General features: G+C 63.5%; 1 protein-coding gene across 4 annotated transcripts in view; it reads left to right on the top strand.

The window, feature by feature from the left end:
* The first annotated feature begins 3,586 nt into the window (after positions 1-3,586).
* Positions 3,587-15,776, top strand: part of KIF21B (kinesin family member 21B) — a 46,034-nt gene continuing 33,844 nt past the window's right edge. For all 4 annotated transcript variants that reach the window (XM_024976929.2, XM_024976928.2, XM_059875845.1 and 1 more), the window contains exon 1: positions 3,587-3,953. In XM_024976929.2, the coding sequence (XP_024832697.1) occupies positions 3,913-3,953 (41 nt within the window). In that variant the 5' untranslated portion in view covers positions 3,587-3,912. The remainder of the gene's footprint in view (positions 3,954-15,776) is intronic.

The following is a 15,776-nucleotide window of genomic DNA, read 5'->3' as shown; positions in this document are numbered from 1 at the left end:
CCTGTGTTTGAGGTTATGTGGTGCATTAAACCCTCATCTACATCTGAAACCAAAAATAGTGTGTGTGTGATTTCTTTTTTAAAGACTGACGGGTATTTGTAATCCACAGTACTTCTATCTCTTCCTTACTATTTATAACAAATTCTGGTTTCCTTTATGGCCGAGTCTGTCTTTCTCTGTAACAGGGGAAGTCAGGCTGGGCCCTTGCTGAGCGGAGGTCCCCACGTCTGCACCCTAGTAGACCATGTCTGGGGTTCACGGCTACTGCTGGCAGGCAGGACTGGGCTCTGTCTCCAGGTGGGCTCAGGAGGTGCGGCCGGCCCACCGCCAGCAGGGTGGGCTAGGGCCTGTTCTCCTAAGAACCCAGCTGGGCAGGATGGGGGCTGTGGCCAGCCCTCCCCGACCTCCAGAACTCCAGGGCAAGGTTCAGACACTTCCTCCCACAGCCAGGGCCTGGTGCTCGACTAAAGAACCACCACAGAGCAGACCCAACGTTGGGCCACCCCAGGGGAGCCTTCTAGGGCCAGTTACTGTCGGGTTGCTGTGGAGAGCGGGATCAGGCAGGAGAGATCTGGGCCAGATGGCTGCCCCAGTCGCTGCTGGAGTCTAGGACTGTCACCGCGGTAGCGTGGGAGACTCCTGCCATGGAGAGCTCCCCCAGCCCCCCCGGGTTCCATCTGCCCAGACGCCCACCACTCCTGTCAGAAGAGATAGTGGAGCCCAAGATGCCCAGTGGGGGGCTCTTGGCTTGGGCCACGAGCTGAGGCTCACACTGCAGTCCAGTCTGTGCATGCGTGTGCATGCGCGTGCCCTGTGTGCACGTGTGTGTGTGCATGTGCACTGTGTGCATGCATATGAGCATGTGTGCATGTGATGTGTGCACACGTGTGTGTGTGCACACATGCGTGTGAGTGTGTGCATGTGTGTCTGTGGTGGGGTGGGGTGGGGAGATGTGCACAGGCAGCTGAGGCAGAGCAGCCTCGGGGGTGGGAAGGAGGGAAGGGAGAAAAGCAGTGGGAGGAGGGGGTGGGGACACACACAGGGAAGGCACGGGGCTGAGCTGTGGCTCGGGGGCACTGAGGAGTGCGGGCGCCATCCCAGGCTTCCCCTGACTCTCTAACCAGATCTGCCCAGGCTGTGGTTTAAGCTTCCTGACCACCCCCTGGATCCCCATCCGACCTCCTTGCCTTAGGCCGGCAGCTCCAGGAGAGAGGATCCGGTCAGCAGGCTGCCCTGCGGCTCCCTGGTGACCCAGGAGGGAGTCACCCTGAGGCCCTGACTTCTAGGAGGCCCAAGCGGCAGCCCGGGCGCCTCCTGGCTCCTCCAGGCTCAGTACCATGTGCCCTGGAGGGATGGGGGAGGGGACAGCACAGGGCTCTGGCGCCGTTTCCCAGCAGTGAAGCAGTGAAGCTGAGTCAGAAGGTCACCTACTCTCAGAAGTCAGAGGGGACCTCCAGGAGGCAGGAAACCAGAGCCAGCCCCTGGAGAAGCCCAGACTCTGCTGGGCAGGAGAGCAGCCTTGCAAAATGCAACGTTGCTGTCTGGGGAGCACAAGTCTGGAGCCCGGCTGCCCAGCTCCTTTCCCCAGACGGCTGCTTGGAGGTGGCCTGGGGAGTCTGGATGCACTTTACAGGAGGCACGAGTTCAGTCCCACTTCTGTTGCTTATATGCTGGGTGAGACTCACTGCCCCTTTAGCAAAATTGAAACGAATAAAGCTCTTCCTGGTGGCTCAGATGGTAAAGAAACTGCCTGCAACGCAGGAGACTCGGGTTTGATTCCTGGGTCAGGAAGATCTCTTGAAGGAAGAATGGCACCCCTCCAGTATTCTTGACTGGGAGATCCCGTGGACAAAGGAGCCTGGCAGGCTACAGTATATGTGGTCACAGAGTTGGACGTGACTGAGCAACTAACACTGCCCTGCTACTAAAGCCTAGCTGACGGGTGATGAGTATGACATGCGCACATGTGTGTAAAGTGCCTGTTCATGTAGATGGTCCATAAATGTCAGTCTCCTCCCCCGTTCTCATCTTGGTTGGAAGAGCATGTCCAGGGTCTGACTCCTCAGCACTCTGCTGGTCTCCTGCTCCAGGGTGGGGGAAACACTGGCCCCAGAGAGCTCTTCCTCTTGGTTCAAATGCTACTGAGAGTGCTGGGTCCTGCCAGGCCCTCCCCCACCCCTGCCGCTCCTACCCAAGGACACCCGAGGTGGTGCTGCTGTTTTCCATCAGATTGGGGTGTTGATTTGCCCTTGAAATCTGCCCTTGAAATTATCTTTTGCTTTTTGGTCTGACCAAACCAAACTGGGATGTGGGCTACGGATGGAGCAGTTATTTTGGTTGGGTGGGGGAGGAGAAGGGAGGAGGATGGCACCAAAGATGCGCCCTCCACCCCTAGCCTGTGCCCTTTTCTAAATCTCTGACGTGGTTTCATCATCTGAGGGTGATGCAAGAGGCTGGGAGTCAGACTCCCCTTCTTCCCCTCCCCCAGCATGCGCCTTCCACATCTGGAGCTACAGCTGGGTCCTCCTCTTGGGCTCGGTCCAATGGAGGGAGCTGGTTGAAGTGAGGGGAGGGCAGGCAGCTGGTGAGGGGCCCCGTCAATGGCCCCAATGTTGGGAGCTGGCAGGCAGGGAGAAGGGGCTGGTTTCGGAGGCAGGAGAGGGACTGGAAAGGCAAACATGATTTCTTCTCCACCACCACCCAGCGCTTCAAGGCCTTGGGGCTCCCCTTGTCCTTTGTACCCAAATGAAGGCAGCTGTCCACTCCGCCTCCTCCCCCTCCCACCTTCCCCCATCTCCCCCCAGCCTCTACCCAGGTGCCTGGAGCTCAGGGTTCCCTTTGTTCCCTGTCTCCCTGGGGCAGCTCAGGCCTCCCACGCCGACCCTCTGCCCCCACAGCCGCAACTGGCAGAGTGTGAGCAGGGATAAAGGGGTGGGGGGCTGAAGGTGGGAATCATCTGTAGGTCACAAAGGTCACTGGAGCCCCCGGAGGGGCCGTCTAGGCTAGGAGCCTGGCCAGGAACCAACCCAAAGACGAGCTTTAAAACGCTGCAGGGTTGTAGGGACAGGGGATTTTAGTTAGACACTAGCGAGAATCCCCCTCAGTAAAGGTTAGCAAGTTCACCGGAATAAATGAAGAGAGGCTTTCCCGGAGCTTTCAGAACACAAACCGTCAGGCGCTGTGGGACACTCTGCAGGGAAGCGCCGGGCCGGGACACCCGGGTGCTTGCCCTCGCTTAGCCACTAACTTCTGCGTGACCTTCGTAGTTCCCCTCCTTGCGCCCGGCTTCCGCATTTATGGGCGGGGGGTGAGGGGGGTGTTCCACCGAGGCCGAGAGTCTGTGGCTCCGGGATCGAGGCACCGGTGTGATCAGGTCTTGGGGCCGTGTCGCTCCGAAGACCCCAGGAAACCTCTCCAGGACCCCAGCGAGCTTGTGGACCGACTCATCCAGGGGTCTCTTTAAAGGCTTCCGCCCCGCCCCTGCTGCCGGGTCGGGCCTCGATTGGCGCAGCGGGCTCGGGGGCGGAGATCGGGGAGGGGCCTGAGCGTCAGGGGCGGGGCCTCCGCCGGGCCGGCCCCCGCCCCCTTTGTTCGCGCGGCGGCAGGAGGCGCGGCGCGGCCCGAGGTGCGCGCGCGGGAGCCGCGCGGTGGGGAGACCGTCGCGCCCCGGCTGTCCACTGGCCCCGCGCCGCCGCCCGATGGCGCGAGGGGGCGCGCGGGCCCAGCCCCGGGGGCCCTCAGCCGGCCGCGGGTGAGCCCTCCGCGGGCCGCCCGCGAGCATGTCACCTCCAGGAGCCGCAGCCCCCGCCCGCAGCGCCCCCGCCCTCTGCAGCCGCGGCCGCCGCCGTCGCCCCGGGCATCGGCCCCCAGGCCCCCGCCCCTGATCGACGCGGGCCCCGGCACTGCAGCGCCATGGCCGGTCAGGGGGACTGCTGCGTCAAGGTGGCCGTCAGGTAGGACGGGTGACCGGGGCGCGTGCGCGGAGAGCTCGGCTTTGTCTCGCGTGGGCACGGGGCGGGGGTCCGGGGGTCCAGGGGGCGCCGCTCCACCGGCAGCCCGCGCCCGCGGAAGCCCAGCCGGCCGCGCTGGAGGGCGCCGCGTGCTGGCCGGGCCCCCGGGGGAGCGGCGTCCCCGCGGGCGGCAGGAGGGGCTTTGTTTGGGTGGTGATTTCGGGCCCCTCTCGGGAGCCCTTAATGATCAGAAAATCGAATAAACAAGGAAATCCGGTATTTCACACCCAGCCCGGGCCCGGGAGGGAGCGTCTGTGTGTTTCCTCTTTGCCCCCCTCCCCCCCACGGGCTGCAGTCTCACGCGGGGACACTGGGTGGGGGACATTTCCCCGCATCCACCCAGCCCGCTGATCCTGCGCTCTCCGCACTGCCGGGTAGGCAGCACGCCGCCCTGGCCGGCTCCGCAGACAAAGATCGTCGAAAGGACGAGTGGAAGGGCTGGAATGGGGCCTTGGCCCGTAGGGAGGCAGCGGCTCTGGAGCGATCCCTGCTGGCCCTGCCCCTAGAGCGGCTGGGCTGGGGACAGAGGAGGGGTGTCAGGGGTTCTCCTCTCAGAGGGCAGGCTGCGGTGACCCTGATGCCCCATCCTCAGGCCCTCAGACAGAACTGAGCCGGGGGAGGGCCACGTGGACCTGCCTGGGACTCTGAGGCACATCCTGGCAGAAGCGAGGTGGGCAGAGGACAGGGCACAATGGAGCTGTGTTCTTTGTGTTAGGTGGGGGCCCTCCGCGCCATGTCACCCTCCCTGTTCTTGATTTGGGTTTAGCTCTTTGAGACAATCCGTTGGTGGGAGAGTGCCAGCCTGGGACCCATCACCAACACAGGGAGGGTGGAGAGCATCACCCAGCCCTGTGTGATGAGGGTGCGAGTTTGAGTCTGGGTCTAGGGTGGGTCTGAGAAAGGTCTCTGACTTCCCTGGGTTGTAGGTGACCCAGATTCCAGAATTCCAGGGCAGTCACTCCGAGAAGACTGTGGAAAACACCCCAGGGCAGGTGCTGCTACCCACCCCCCAACCCCAGCCACCTGGTTAGCCCTCTGCAGTGGAGAGGGTCAGGGGACCGCTGATCACAGTCTGGAGTGGAGGGAGGGAGACCAGCGTGCCCTCCCCCTGGACTGCTGGCTGCTCTCGGAGCATCACTGGCACAGACTCGCTGGCCCTGGACAGCCCGAGACAAAGAGGAGCCCCAAAGATGCCTGGTGGGCTGGCGGGGCGGGGCTCTTTGCAGCAGGATCCTATGGGGCTGAGGGTGAGGGCCAGGGGCATGGTGGGGGGGAGTGGCAATGTCAATAAGACAGCTGCAGCGGAGTGGGAGTCTGGGCGCGTCATGAAAGGAAACTGGACCAGGGCTGGGAAGGAGGCAGCTTTCCTTTGGACTCCATCTCACCCTAGAGAGCCAAACCGAGCCCCCAGCCCCACCTCGTCAGGGCCCCCAGGCTAGACCAGGGGTGCGGAGGTGTGGCCAAGCCCGTGGCCTTGGCACCTGCTCAGCCAGGGAAGAGCTGGTGTTCTCTCCCCACCGCCGCCAGTGGCAGGAGCTTCCCGGGACTCTTTCCACCTGGAGCATCTTGCCCGCCCATGCTCCCCTCCCGTGACCGGCGTCGTCTCTGCCTCCACTGAGACTGCCTGGTGGGATCTGGGTGTCCCCACTCCTTGCCTCTGCCACTGGCCTGGAGGGAGGGTGAGGGGCTGGAACACCTCCAGAGCCAGACCTTCAGGGCTCCCTGGATGGGGAGGGCCCCGCCCCCGCCCACCCCTCCCCTCCCACTCCGGCCCCAGTGCACATGCCAGACTGGGATGGGCAGCTGGCTGTGGAGGGCAGACAATGCCTGGACAGAGCCCAGCTTATAATCAGAGCTGAGGACGGTACTGGACTAGGACCGAGGCTGGGAGGGGGAGCAGATGGCACCACTGGGGGCTGCAGGGAGACTTCTCCTTTCTTTGGGGGTCCCCTTCTACCCACCCCCTCAAGCCCACCCTCGGAAATCTGTGGTCCCACTTGAAGGACTGGGTGGCGGGCTGGAGCAGTGTTGACCACTGCTGGGAAGAGCCAAGGATCTGGAACTGCCAGGGGCCTAGCCTGGTTGCCCTTTCTCATATCTAACTGTGTCCCCGTGAGAATGACTTATGGCAAGTCCAGGGTCCGACTCTTGAGACAGGGAGGCCAGGAATGGGGCAGACATGGTCTGACATGTGTGTGTGTGTTTGTGTGTGTAAGGGTCCAGGGGCCACTAGATTAGGTAAGAAGTGCCAGGCCTGGGGCTCTTGGCACTGTAATCTCCGGATAAGGATCAAAGCTGGCTTGTCTGTAGAGCTGCAGGGAAGGCCATGGAAGGGTCAGACCAGAGAGGGCAGCTTTCAGGACCTGGAGCTGTGGGTAAAGGAAGAAGGTCTAGATGTAAGCAGAACTCCAGCCCCCTGCCCCCAGCCCCAGGCCACCCTGGAAGCTGGCCCTCTGCCCCTTAACTCCGCACCGAGACTCCCAGGCCAGCCCCTCCAGCCTGCCCTGTGATCCATTTATCCTTTAATCCCCTTGTCCGATAAGAACTCTCTCAGCTCTGAGGCTGGCTAAGGCCAGTCTCTACCTGGGAGGGGGGTGATGGGGAGCGCAGACCTGCTCCAGGTTGCAGAAATGCAGGCCTAACTAGTCGGGGGAGAAGGGGAAGGGGCGGCTATTAAGAAATGCTGGTTGGCAAAGTTGAGATTGGGGAAGGAAGCCGAGTCACAGGGTGCGTTTATTTAAGACCCTTTTAAGCCTCCAGCTCTGAGCCCCCAGCACGAGGGGAGGCCTGGCCACCCTACCCCCTTATCCTTGCCTGGTTTCCTTAAGCTTCTGTCCTTAGTCTGCTGGGGCGGGACTGGGGGCTCCCTGGGTTCCCTGGGCATCCATCCCTGGACACTGCAGGGTCAGACTTGGGCTGGAACACGGCTGGGGACGCCAGCCAGGCACCCAGGGACCACCCGCCCTGCTCTGTCCTTGGGTTCTCTAGCCAGGCACCCAGGGACCACCCGCCCTGCTCTGTCCTTGGGTTCTCTAGCCAGGCACCCAGGGACCACCAGCCCTGCTCTGTCCTTGGGTTCTCTAGCCAGGCACCCAGGGACCACCCGCCCTGCTCTGTCCTTGGGTTCTCTAGCCAGGCACCCAGGGACCACCCGCCCTGCTCTGTCCTTGGGCTCTCTAGCTGCAGTTACTCCCCTGGCTGCAGGCTGCTCTGGAGTCTCAGTCAGCATCTGTCTAAAATTTTGAATCAAGAGAATTGGTGGCTTGGGACAAAGATAAGACAGAAAAAACTGAGTGGGGTGGGGAGGCGGTGTCTTCAGCGTCTCCTCCCCGCCCTTCCTCCAACAGAGTCCAAGGCCGGCCAGGACCAACTAGAGTCCCTGCTGTCTGGTTCCCAGACCCGGGAAAAGGGCGCAGGCAGGGCCTCCTGAGGGTGGTGGGGACCCAGACCCGGGAAAAGGGCGCAGGCAGGGCCTCCTGAGGGCTGGTGGGGACCCTAGAGTCTTGGTGGCGGTCTCCTGCTGCAGAAACAGGGCTGATGTCATCACCAGGAAGTGCAGTGTAGTAACCACAGGCCCCGGAAGCATGCCCCCCACCCTCTGCCCGAGCCAGCCCGCCTGATTGGCTGTCAGCTTTTGAAGACCGCGCGGAGGTGGGGGGCAGGGGCTGAGGAAGTGACAGAAGTGACATGTGCCTGGCACCCTCCTTCCCACAGCGGCTCCGGGGACAGAGGGCCGGGCTGGGGCCCCGTTTCTGTTTCTCCTGGGCCTCAGTTTTTCCTCCCTGTACAATGGGATCAGCGGGCTGTTCTGGCATGTCCTCCTGTGAGGAGCAGTGTTCTGGGTGCAGTGGAAGGTGGACAGTCCTTAAAGGCTGACTCTGGAGGAGCTGAGTGTGAAGAAAATGTGAACAGGAATAAGCACTTGCTGAACGCGTGCCTCGGAGGTGTCTCACTGGTTAAGCCTCAGTGACTGCGGTGAAAAGAATTCACCTGGAGCCCTGGGACTGGTTGGTGATGGACCGCAGGCAGCAGGCAGCGGAGGAAGCGCTGGGCTGGGGGGCCTGGGCGCGGTCACTTCCTGCCTACTCGCTGAGCCCAGGCGTCGCATCTTCTCGTCCCACGCAGGCCCGCGGGAGTCAGGTGCCAGGTGCCACCCCACCGTGGAGACGGGCACAGGCTCACCGCGGTGAAACAGGCCTCTGACCGTGAGCCCAGGGCAGCCTCGCTCCCCAGGCCCTGCTCCACACAGCCTGCTCTGGCTGCTAACTGGCGCTTTGCCAGCATCCCCGCGCCTCCATTTGCTCTGATGCTTCGGGCAGGTCGTGGCTGTGACTGTGAATGTGGGAAGGCACGTGGGGAGGCACTCAGGGCTGGGCACAAGCCGCCTGTCTCCACGCGCTCCTGGATGTGGGGCTCTCTGCCCACCCCGGTGGGAGCCGCCCCCCTGCCTTTCCTGAGCTCCACACAGCTGCCCCTGGACGCCGCTTTCCTGCCCGAGGGCCACCTCACCGCCCTGCAGGGCAGCTCCCCAACAGCCACGTCTCCGCCTGTGTCCTCGCAGGCCCTCTCCACCTTGGGCTTCTCTATCGCTTGCTTCACCCTCTAGACAAGCAGCCCCCTAGGAGGAATGGGGGCCCTGAGAGGCTGCGGGTTGGGGCTGGGACTGGCTGGGTCGGCGGCCTGGGCCCAGGGGCTGCTCCTCCGTCCCGGGCGGTGGGTGGTGGAGCTTGGTGGGCGTTTGTGGGGCCTGCGGCAGGTGTCCGTCCCCAGGGGCACCCCTGCCCTGCCCTCGCTGCTCTGGGTGTGGAAGGGATGCAGGGCCGTGGTTCACCATCCCCGGACCCCCAGACGCCCGAGCCCCTGTCCCTCTGCCGTGCGGGGTGGAAGCCCACTGTGCCTGGGTCGAGCCGGGAAGGGCCCCTGGGGACCGGGGTCGGGGGCTGGCGGGAGCGCAGGCCGACACCTGTTGCTGTGCATTCTCCAGCATGCGAGCATCCCCAGGGCTCAGTCCCCGCGAGCGGCCCTCCCAGACCCGGATGCCAGCACAGCTCGGGGCTCTGCAGCGTCTCCCAGGAGGTCATGGGAAACCCCTGCCAGATGCCCCAGGGCGGGGTGGGGGTGGGGCAGACCAGCCGGCAAGGCTGGGGCGCAGCTGCGTGGGCTTTCCTGGGCTGGGGACACCCCCTCCTAGGCCCCAAAGCTGGGCCTGCGGGGTGGACTGCAGAGGGGGTAGTGGGCAGTTCAGGATAGGGACCACACACCCCGCCCCCCGCCCCTCCTCGCACCCACGCTCCAGCTTCTCCCCACCCGCCTCCTCCCCCAGGCCTCCTTCAGCCTTTCTGGGGGAGCGGGCCCAGCTGAGACCCCGATGCCTTGGGGGTGTAGATGAGACACCCCACGCCCTCCCCCACTGGACGGCCTGCCGGGGCATTCCGCAGAAGTCAGTGGCCAGGACCCTGGGACGAACTGAGAGAGCAAGAGGTGGAGGACATCCCCGGGAGGGAGGGAGTCCTGAACCCCAGGCTTCCTGTGGGTCCCCTTGAGTGTCTGCAGCCCTCCCTGGGCTCCTGGGAACTCATGCAGGGGCAGAAGTCAGGCAGAGGGGGCTGCGGACCCCTTTCCCCAGGCCTGGCCTCGTAAACCCATGTCCTTTGACCCTGCTGTACAAAGCCTTCTTGTTTGGGGGTTCAGACCAGTGTTTTCCCTGAGGCAGCCTCAGGAGGACTGGGCTGGGGGAGGGCCTGGGAGCTCACAGGGCTCCCCACGCCGCAGCTCTGCAGCTGAGAGGGGCAGCACCCCACGCTGGACCTGCCACCCTACTTCAGGGCGGACTGCCCCCGCACCCCCTGCAGGACGGGCTAAGTCAGCTGAAGCCCCAGGGTGTCTGGGAGCCAGACTCCCGTGAGACAGCAGGGATGTCGATTCCAGCCGACTTCCTGGAGCTGGCAGGCTGCCCGGGAGGGGGTGGGGAGGAGAGGATGCCCACGAACGTGGGTGACCTCCTCCCTCTGCCTCGGAGGCGGCGCCGTGCTCTTGCGAGGCAGCAGCCTCCTGGGTCCCTGGTCCCCCCTTCCCCAGCCCCGGCCTCGGCTGTCTTCACTGTGAATGTGAAAACGCTCCCCAGCAGACGGCTCTGGCCCTCTGGCAGCTGTCGGCAGGATCATCTTTCCCCGGCCCACCTCTCTCCGGGCCGGAGCTGCTTAGAGGATGCGGCAGGCCGGGCCACAGTCAGGCTGGGTTTGGATTTCAGCTCCACCATTAGGAGAGTGTGACTCCGGGCTTGTTCAGATTCTCCCTTCTGAGCCTCAGGAAGGAGGCAGTCCTTACACGTGACATGTGTCCCTGCATGTACAGGAGCTCCACGCATCAGCTCTCAAAAGATACCGCATCCAGTCCTAACAGAGGTGGCTCGGGTGGCGTCAGTGACCATGACTCCAAGGGAGGAGGACTGCAGACCCCCCTTTCCCTTCCGAGGGCTCCGCAGCCTCTGCAGGCAGGAGCCTCTCGCTGCTAGCTGGTCTGAATCCCTCGCTCTGTGGCTGAGTTCCCCTCTGGTCTGGCTCCGTCAGTGATGGGACCAAGCTGGCCCCTGGCAGCTCACTGCATGACTGAGTGCCTCTCTGTGCCAGGCAGACAGGGGGTCCTGTGGCTCCTCTCTGTGTCCCCTGCCACACACACACTCCTCCACATTGGACGTTGTGAGAGCCCAGCACCAGACGGAGCCAGGCGTGGCGTGAGGAGGGGGTCATGGGATCCGGGCAGCCGTGGGGGGCAGCCCACCCCAGGACAGGGTGCTGGGCGTTCTCACTTCTCCAGGCACCCAGGCCCCCGGGCTCCTATTCAGGATTCCAGAAAGACATTAGGGTGTCCAGGAGGGGCTCACACCCCTGGGCTGTTTCTGAAGGGACTGGTTATGAGGTGATCTTGGCCGTTGGTGGGGGCTGCGGTTCTTCTCATGGCCCTGGACGTGGGGCCCGCAAGGGTGTCTTCCAGCCTGGAAGACCCCCGAGTGACAACTCGCCTTCAGGCTGGTTCTCCCCAGTTGTCCTCCTGCTCTGACCCTTCAGTCCCATGGCCAGCAAAGATGGGCTTCCTAGAAGACGTAGCTGGCTACTGGTTAGCTCTGTGGCCTTAAGCTGAGTTAATATCTCTTTGAGCCCTCTTTGTAAATTGTGGGGGGACCTCCTCCTTAGAATGTGTGCAAAGTGTGGTAGGAACCCCCCTGAGAATGTGTGAAAAGTGTGGTAGGAATCCACCTTAGAATGTGTGCAAAGTGTGGCAAGAATCTCCCCCTTAGAAAATGCGGAAACTGTGGTAGGACCCCCCCCACTTAGAACATGTGCAAGGTGTGGTAGGAACCCCCTGCTTAGAATGTGTGCAAAGTGTGGCAGATACCCGCCTTGGAACATGTGCAAAGTGTGGCAGGAACCCCCTTAGACTGTGTGCAAAGTGTGGTAGGAACCCCCCTTAGATCGTGTGCAAAGTGGTAGGTACCGTGACCAGTGACCAGCAAAGAGGCATGTTGCTCCTTATGTGCGGGGTTACTACTCCTGAGGAATTGCGTCCAGGAGGTTCCAGGTACCAGCAAAAAAGGGATGTCAGGAATCACAGAGCACACACCACAGCTGTAAGAATTTTCTAGGATTCTGGAGCAGTTCTTAGTTATTTTAATATCACAGCCGGAGGCTGGCAGGCGACAGTCCATGGGGTTGCAAGAGTGGGACATGACTTAGTAAGGAAACCACGACCTCTTGGAGAAAAGGAAGACTTCTTCAAGGGATGTGGGAGCCTGGGATAAAGACCCGGGGGCGGGTCGGTTAGAGACCTACGGAGGGGCTGGAGCCGGCTAACCGGGTGGGACGGGGTTCACCTGGAGCCGGCCACACCCACGCACCCTGCCCCAGCCCCCGGCGGCGGGGCGGAGCCCTGCGGGGTGGTTGGCGGCTCTGTGCGGCCTCACCGAGGCCGGTCGGGAGCGGCGCGCCGCTGGCCAGGCTTTGGGGGAGGGACCCTCCCGCCTTGGCAGGCGCAGCGTCCCCGGGCCTGCCTCCTCGCTGGCTCCGCCGTCCTCCGCTTCCGCCCTGTCCTGGCTCCCGAAGAGCCGGGGAAGTGCTGAGCTCAGCGCTTCTCGCAGCCCCGGGCTCGGGCTCGCCGCCTTTGTGCCCCGCCTGGGGGGACACGAGCCGGTGTGGGGTGCGGCCCGGGCGCCCGAAGCCCTCCGCCCCGAGTGTACAAAAGGCTCCTAGAATCCCCAGCCCCGGCGCCGTAGCGCCGCTAGACAGTGCGCGGAGGCGGCACCGCGGGCCCAGGCTGGACCCCTCCGCCGGAGAGCCCGGGCCTTCTCTGCGCCCCTCCCGGCCCTCTGCGCGTTGCCAAGTGGCGGATAGACCGGGCTCTGTTCTGGGAGGTTCCGGGCCTTTCTCAGTGGGGCCCTGCGCCGCCCTCCCCCTGCAGGGCCGGCAGAAGGGATGGGGAGGTTGGGGGAGGGCGGGGAGGGGGAAGGTTTCCGGGGCTGAGGCGGGTGGGGGGGGTGTCTCTGCTCAGAAATGACCCCCCGCCGTGGGGTCCACAAAATCCCTTTTGGGTTTGACAAAAACAGGCAGCACACTTTGCCAGTTTGAGTTTTCCGAATAGTGCAGTAAATCATAATTTATCGTGATCATGGAGTCTTTTCATTCCCCCTTAAATTTTGCATCCGAGGCGCGAACACCTCACTCGCCTCACCCTGGCTCCGCACCCTGTGCCCCTGGTTCCCTTGGAAGATCCTGGAGCCTGGTTCCCATCCCTGCCTGCCCTCCCGTGTCCCTAGGGAGGAACAGCGCTGGCAGGGGTGCCATCCTGCCACCCTGCGTAGCCGGAAGCTGTCTCCTTCCCTCATCTGGGGCTCCAGGGCCGCCCGCAGAAGTGACTTCGCCTGGGGCGGGGCCAGGCTGGTCAGGAGCTGCCGCAGGCAAGGGCCGTGGAGTTCCTAGAAAGCTGAAACTGGGAAGAGATGTCCTGATGATGCAGGGAAGCAGGGGTGGCTGACCCACTGGAGGGTGGGGCAGGCGCTTGCCAAGGGCCCGTCTTTTATCTCCTGGACGCGCCCTGGACACACCCTGGATGCGCCCTGGGTTCACAATCTCCCCTGGGCACGGTGTGGTGGGAAGGAGCCCAAGGCGACTGTGCCCACTGGACTGGGGGCCCCCGAAAGCCCAGCGCTCGGGTCCAGCCTGCCAGACCTGTGTCGGCTGTGGCAGGCCGCCCCCGCCCAGCTGCCCCCTGCTCCCTCGGTGGTGCCGGGCAGGGAGTTCATACGTCCGTCTGGGCGCTGAGTGTCCCAGGCAGCTGGCGAAGTGGAGAAGCCGCGGGCTTCGGATTCCCAGCTTGCCTGTACTGACTGGGACTCAGCCTCAGCTTCCCTCTCTGGACAGTGGGTTGAAGTCACTAGTACACCACCTCCCTTAAGTGAGACAGTCTGAGGCGCCTGGCTCAGCGCTGGTGCGTGAAAGCACCCATGCCCAGTTACTTGTTCATGGCCCGTTCCTGGGACGAACACTCCCCCACGCCCCGTCTGGGTCGGTAGCCTTGGCAGTGAGTGACTCATCTTGGGCTCGTGTCCTCTGGCTCCCAGCTGGTACCCCATTCTCTGGATGGTACTCACCCACCCGCACCTGCCAAGGACACTGTGCCTAGAATGGGCCAGCGTGGGCCTGGCTGGCTCTGACCCCAGAGGATCCCACACCAAAATGCGCTGGACCGGGAAAGGTCCCAGGGTGAATGCCTGCTGACCTTGCAATGCCTGGACCCTCAAACCCTGGAGCCCCCTCCTCTAGGCCCTGCCTCCTGATGTCCTTCCGGCCGCCCTCTTGGGCTGGGGGCCTGGTGGGCGGAGCCGAAGCCGGCTTCTTGCTGATGGGCTCCGCCAGGCAGGGCAATGGCTCCCCCTCTGCGGCTCCTCCTGTCTCCAGGGACCCTGATTCGATTTCCTCCAATCACCAACATTGCCATCTGCCTGTGGTAATTAAATGGTATTTGAACCAGATCCAGAAATCCCATCGCAAGCAACCCACATGGCAGGGAGCTGGTGCTGGCCAGTGAAGCTGGAGAGGTCTTAGAGGCGGCCAGGTCCCCCTGGGAGCCCCGGACACCCTGGGCCCCCAGGCCTGAGCTCCTGGCCCCTGCCCAGTGCCCTTTGAGGTTGCTGCCCGCCTTCCCCTGGGCACGCTGGGCCCTGCCCCTCAGCTGCACAAAGCACAGGAACAAGGGAGGAGTGGAACCCGCCCTGCCCAGGCTCAGACCCCGCCACCCCTGGCGCCCGCTCCTGGCCGGCACCGTCTGTTTCCTTGTCCGCCGCGGGGACCGAAGTGTCCCGCTCGGGCGTGGTTGTGTGTCGGCCGCCGCCACCAGCGGTCCAGGTGGGAGCACCACGGCCTGGGCATCTTACTGACGGATCCAGGGTCTGGTCTGTAGGTCCAGGAAGGATGGGGAGGATTCCCAGCACCTCTCCAAGCCAGAAGCTGGTCTGAGGGAGACGGGAGCTGTGCTCTCACTTCAGCCTGGCCCTCAGCAGCTGGATGGGGCAGGGAGGGGGGTGGTAACCTCCGTGGGTGTCCAGCCCCTGCAGCCTCGGTGGTGTGAGGACCGGTCCTGGAGAAAGGCCAGGCCACCACCCGGCCCCCAGCCTCTTATCCCCCTCACAGCCAAACGCAGGCCGCAGGCTCAGGGGGCTTCTCACCGGGCTCTGAGGAGCCTCGGGGCTGGGCAGCCTGAGGCTGAGACAGGATGGCCCTTGGGGGCCGGCTTTGCAGGGGGAGCGCCCCGGGCCAGCCCTCACATGCTCTCTTCTCTCCGTAAATGTTGGCTTAGGGCGGGGGTGCTGACAAGCAGCTCATTGTGAGAGGCTGGCTGAGGGGCTGGCTGGCTGTGTGAGCCCACAGCACCCCTCCACCCGGAGATTCAGGCATCAGGAGGTGCTCTCTGCCAATCCATGCACATGCTCACTGACTCACTCTCAGTTGCCATGGAGACCTCCTCCAGCAGCGGCTGCTTGCAAGAGGGGCAGGGGCAGGGGAAGGAGACAGCCCTGCCCACTGTCCACGCTGCGCCCCACTTCGCCCTGGGGCCCCTCCTCTTCCTCTGTGCTGGGGAGCCCCAGGGCCTGGGATGGGGCCCCTCCTGTGGCGGGCGCCCCTGCTGGAGGTCCCTGCCCTTCTCTGACTTTTGCCTCAACCCGCTCTCAGGGTCCTGCCTGGTCCAGCCCTCTTGGCTTCCAGAAAGGAACTGGAGCTCGTGCCTGAGACTTCCCCTCGCATCTGGGGCGGGCCTTCCTGAGTGGGGGGGGACCCCCTGCAGCCCCTGCAGGCCTGGGCAGAGACACTGGTCTCCTCCGGAACGTGGCCCCCCCGGGGGGCAGCCGGGCCTGGCCCTCCCTTCCCTCGCTGGTCCTGGGCTTTGCCTCTCAGGAGGGGCCACCTGCCTTCTCCCCACCCCTTCTCTACGGGACACGGACCCTGGGGCTCCGTGACCCGTCAGGAGCGTGTGCTTTGAGGTCAGTCGGACCTGGCATGTTCTGTTGCTGCCCGATCTTGGGAAAGTCAGACTCTCCCAGCCTCTGTTTCCTCAGTAAAAATCCAGCAAATAACACATACCTTGCAGGTTTATGGTAAAGAATACGTGAATTCGTGTTAGGTAAAATACCTTTAACGTAGATTCAATTCCTAGGGTGCTCATGAAATGTTAGCAGCTGCTGGACTTCCTCATGGTCCTGTGTTAGGAATCCACCCG

The sequence above is a fragment of the Bos taurus genome, chromosome 16 (genome assembly GCF_002263795.3).
Source record: "Bos taurus isolate L1 Dominette 01449 registration number 42190680 breed Hereford chromosome 16, ARS-UCD2.0, whole genome shotgun sequence".
NCBI classification, from domain to species: Eukaryota; Metazoa; Chordata; class Mammalia; order Artiodactyla; family Bovidae; genus Bos; species Bos taurus.
Note: the sequence above shows the minus strand (reverse complement) of the source record. Positions and strands in the feature narration are given on the sequence as shown.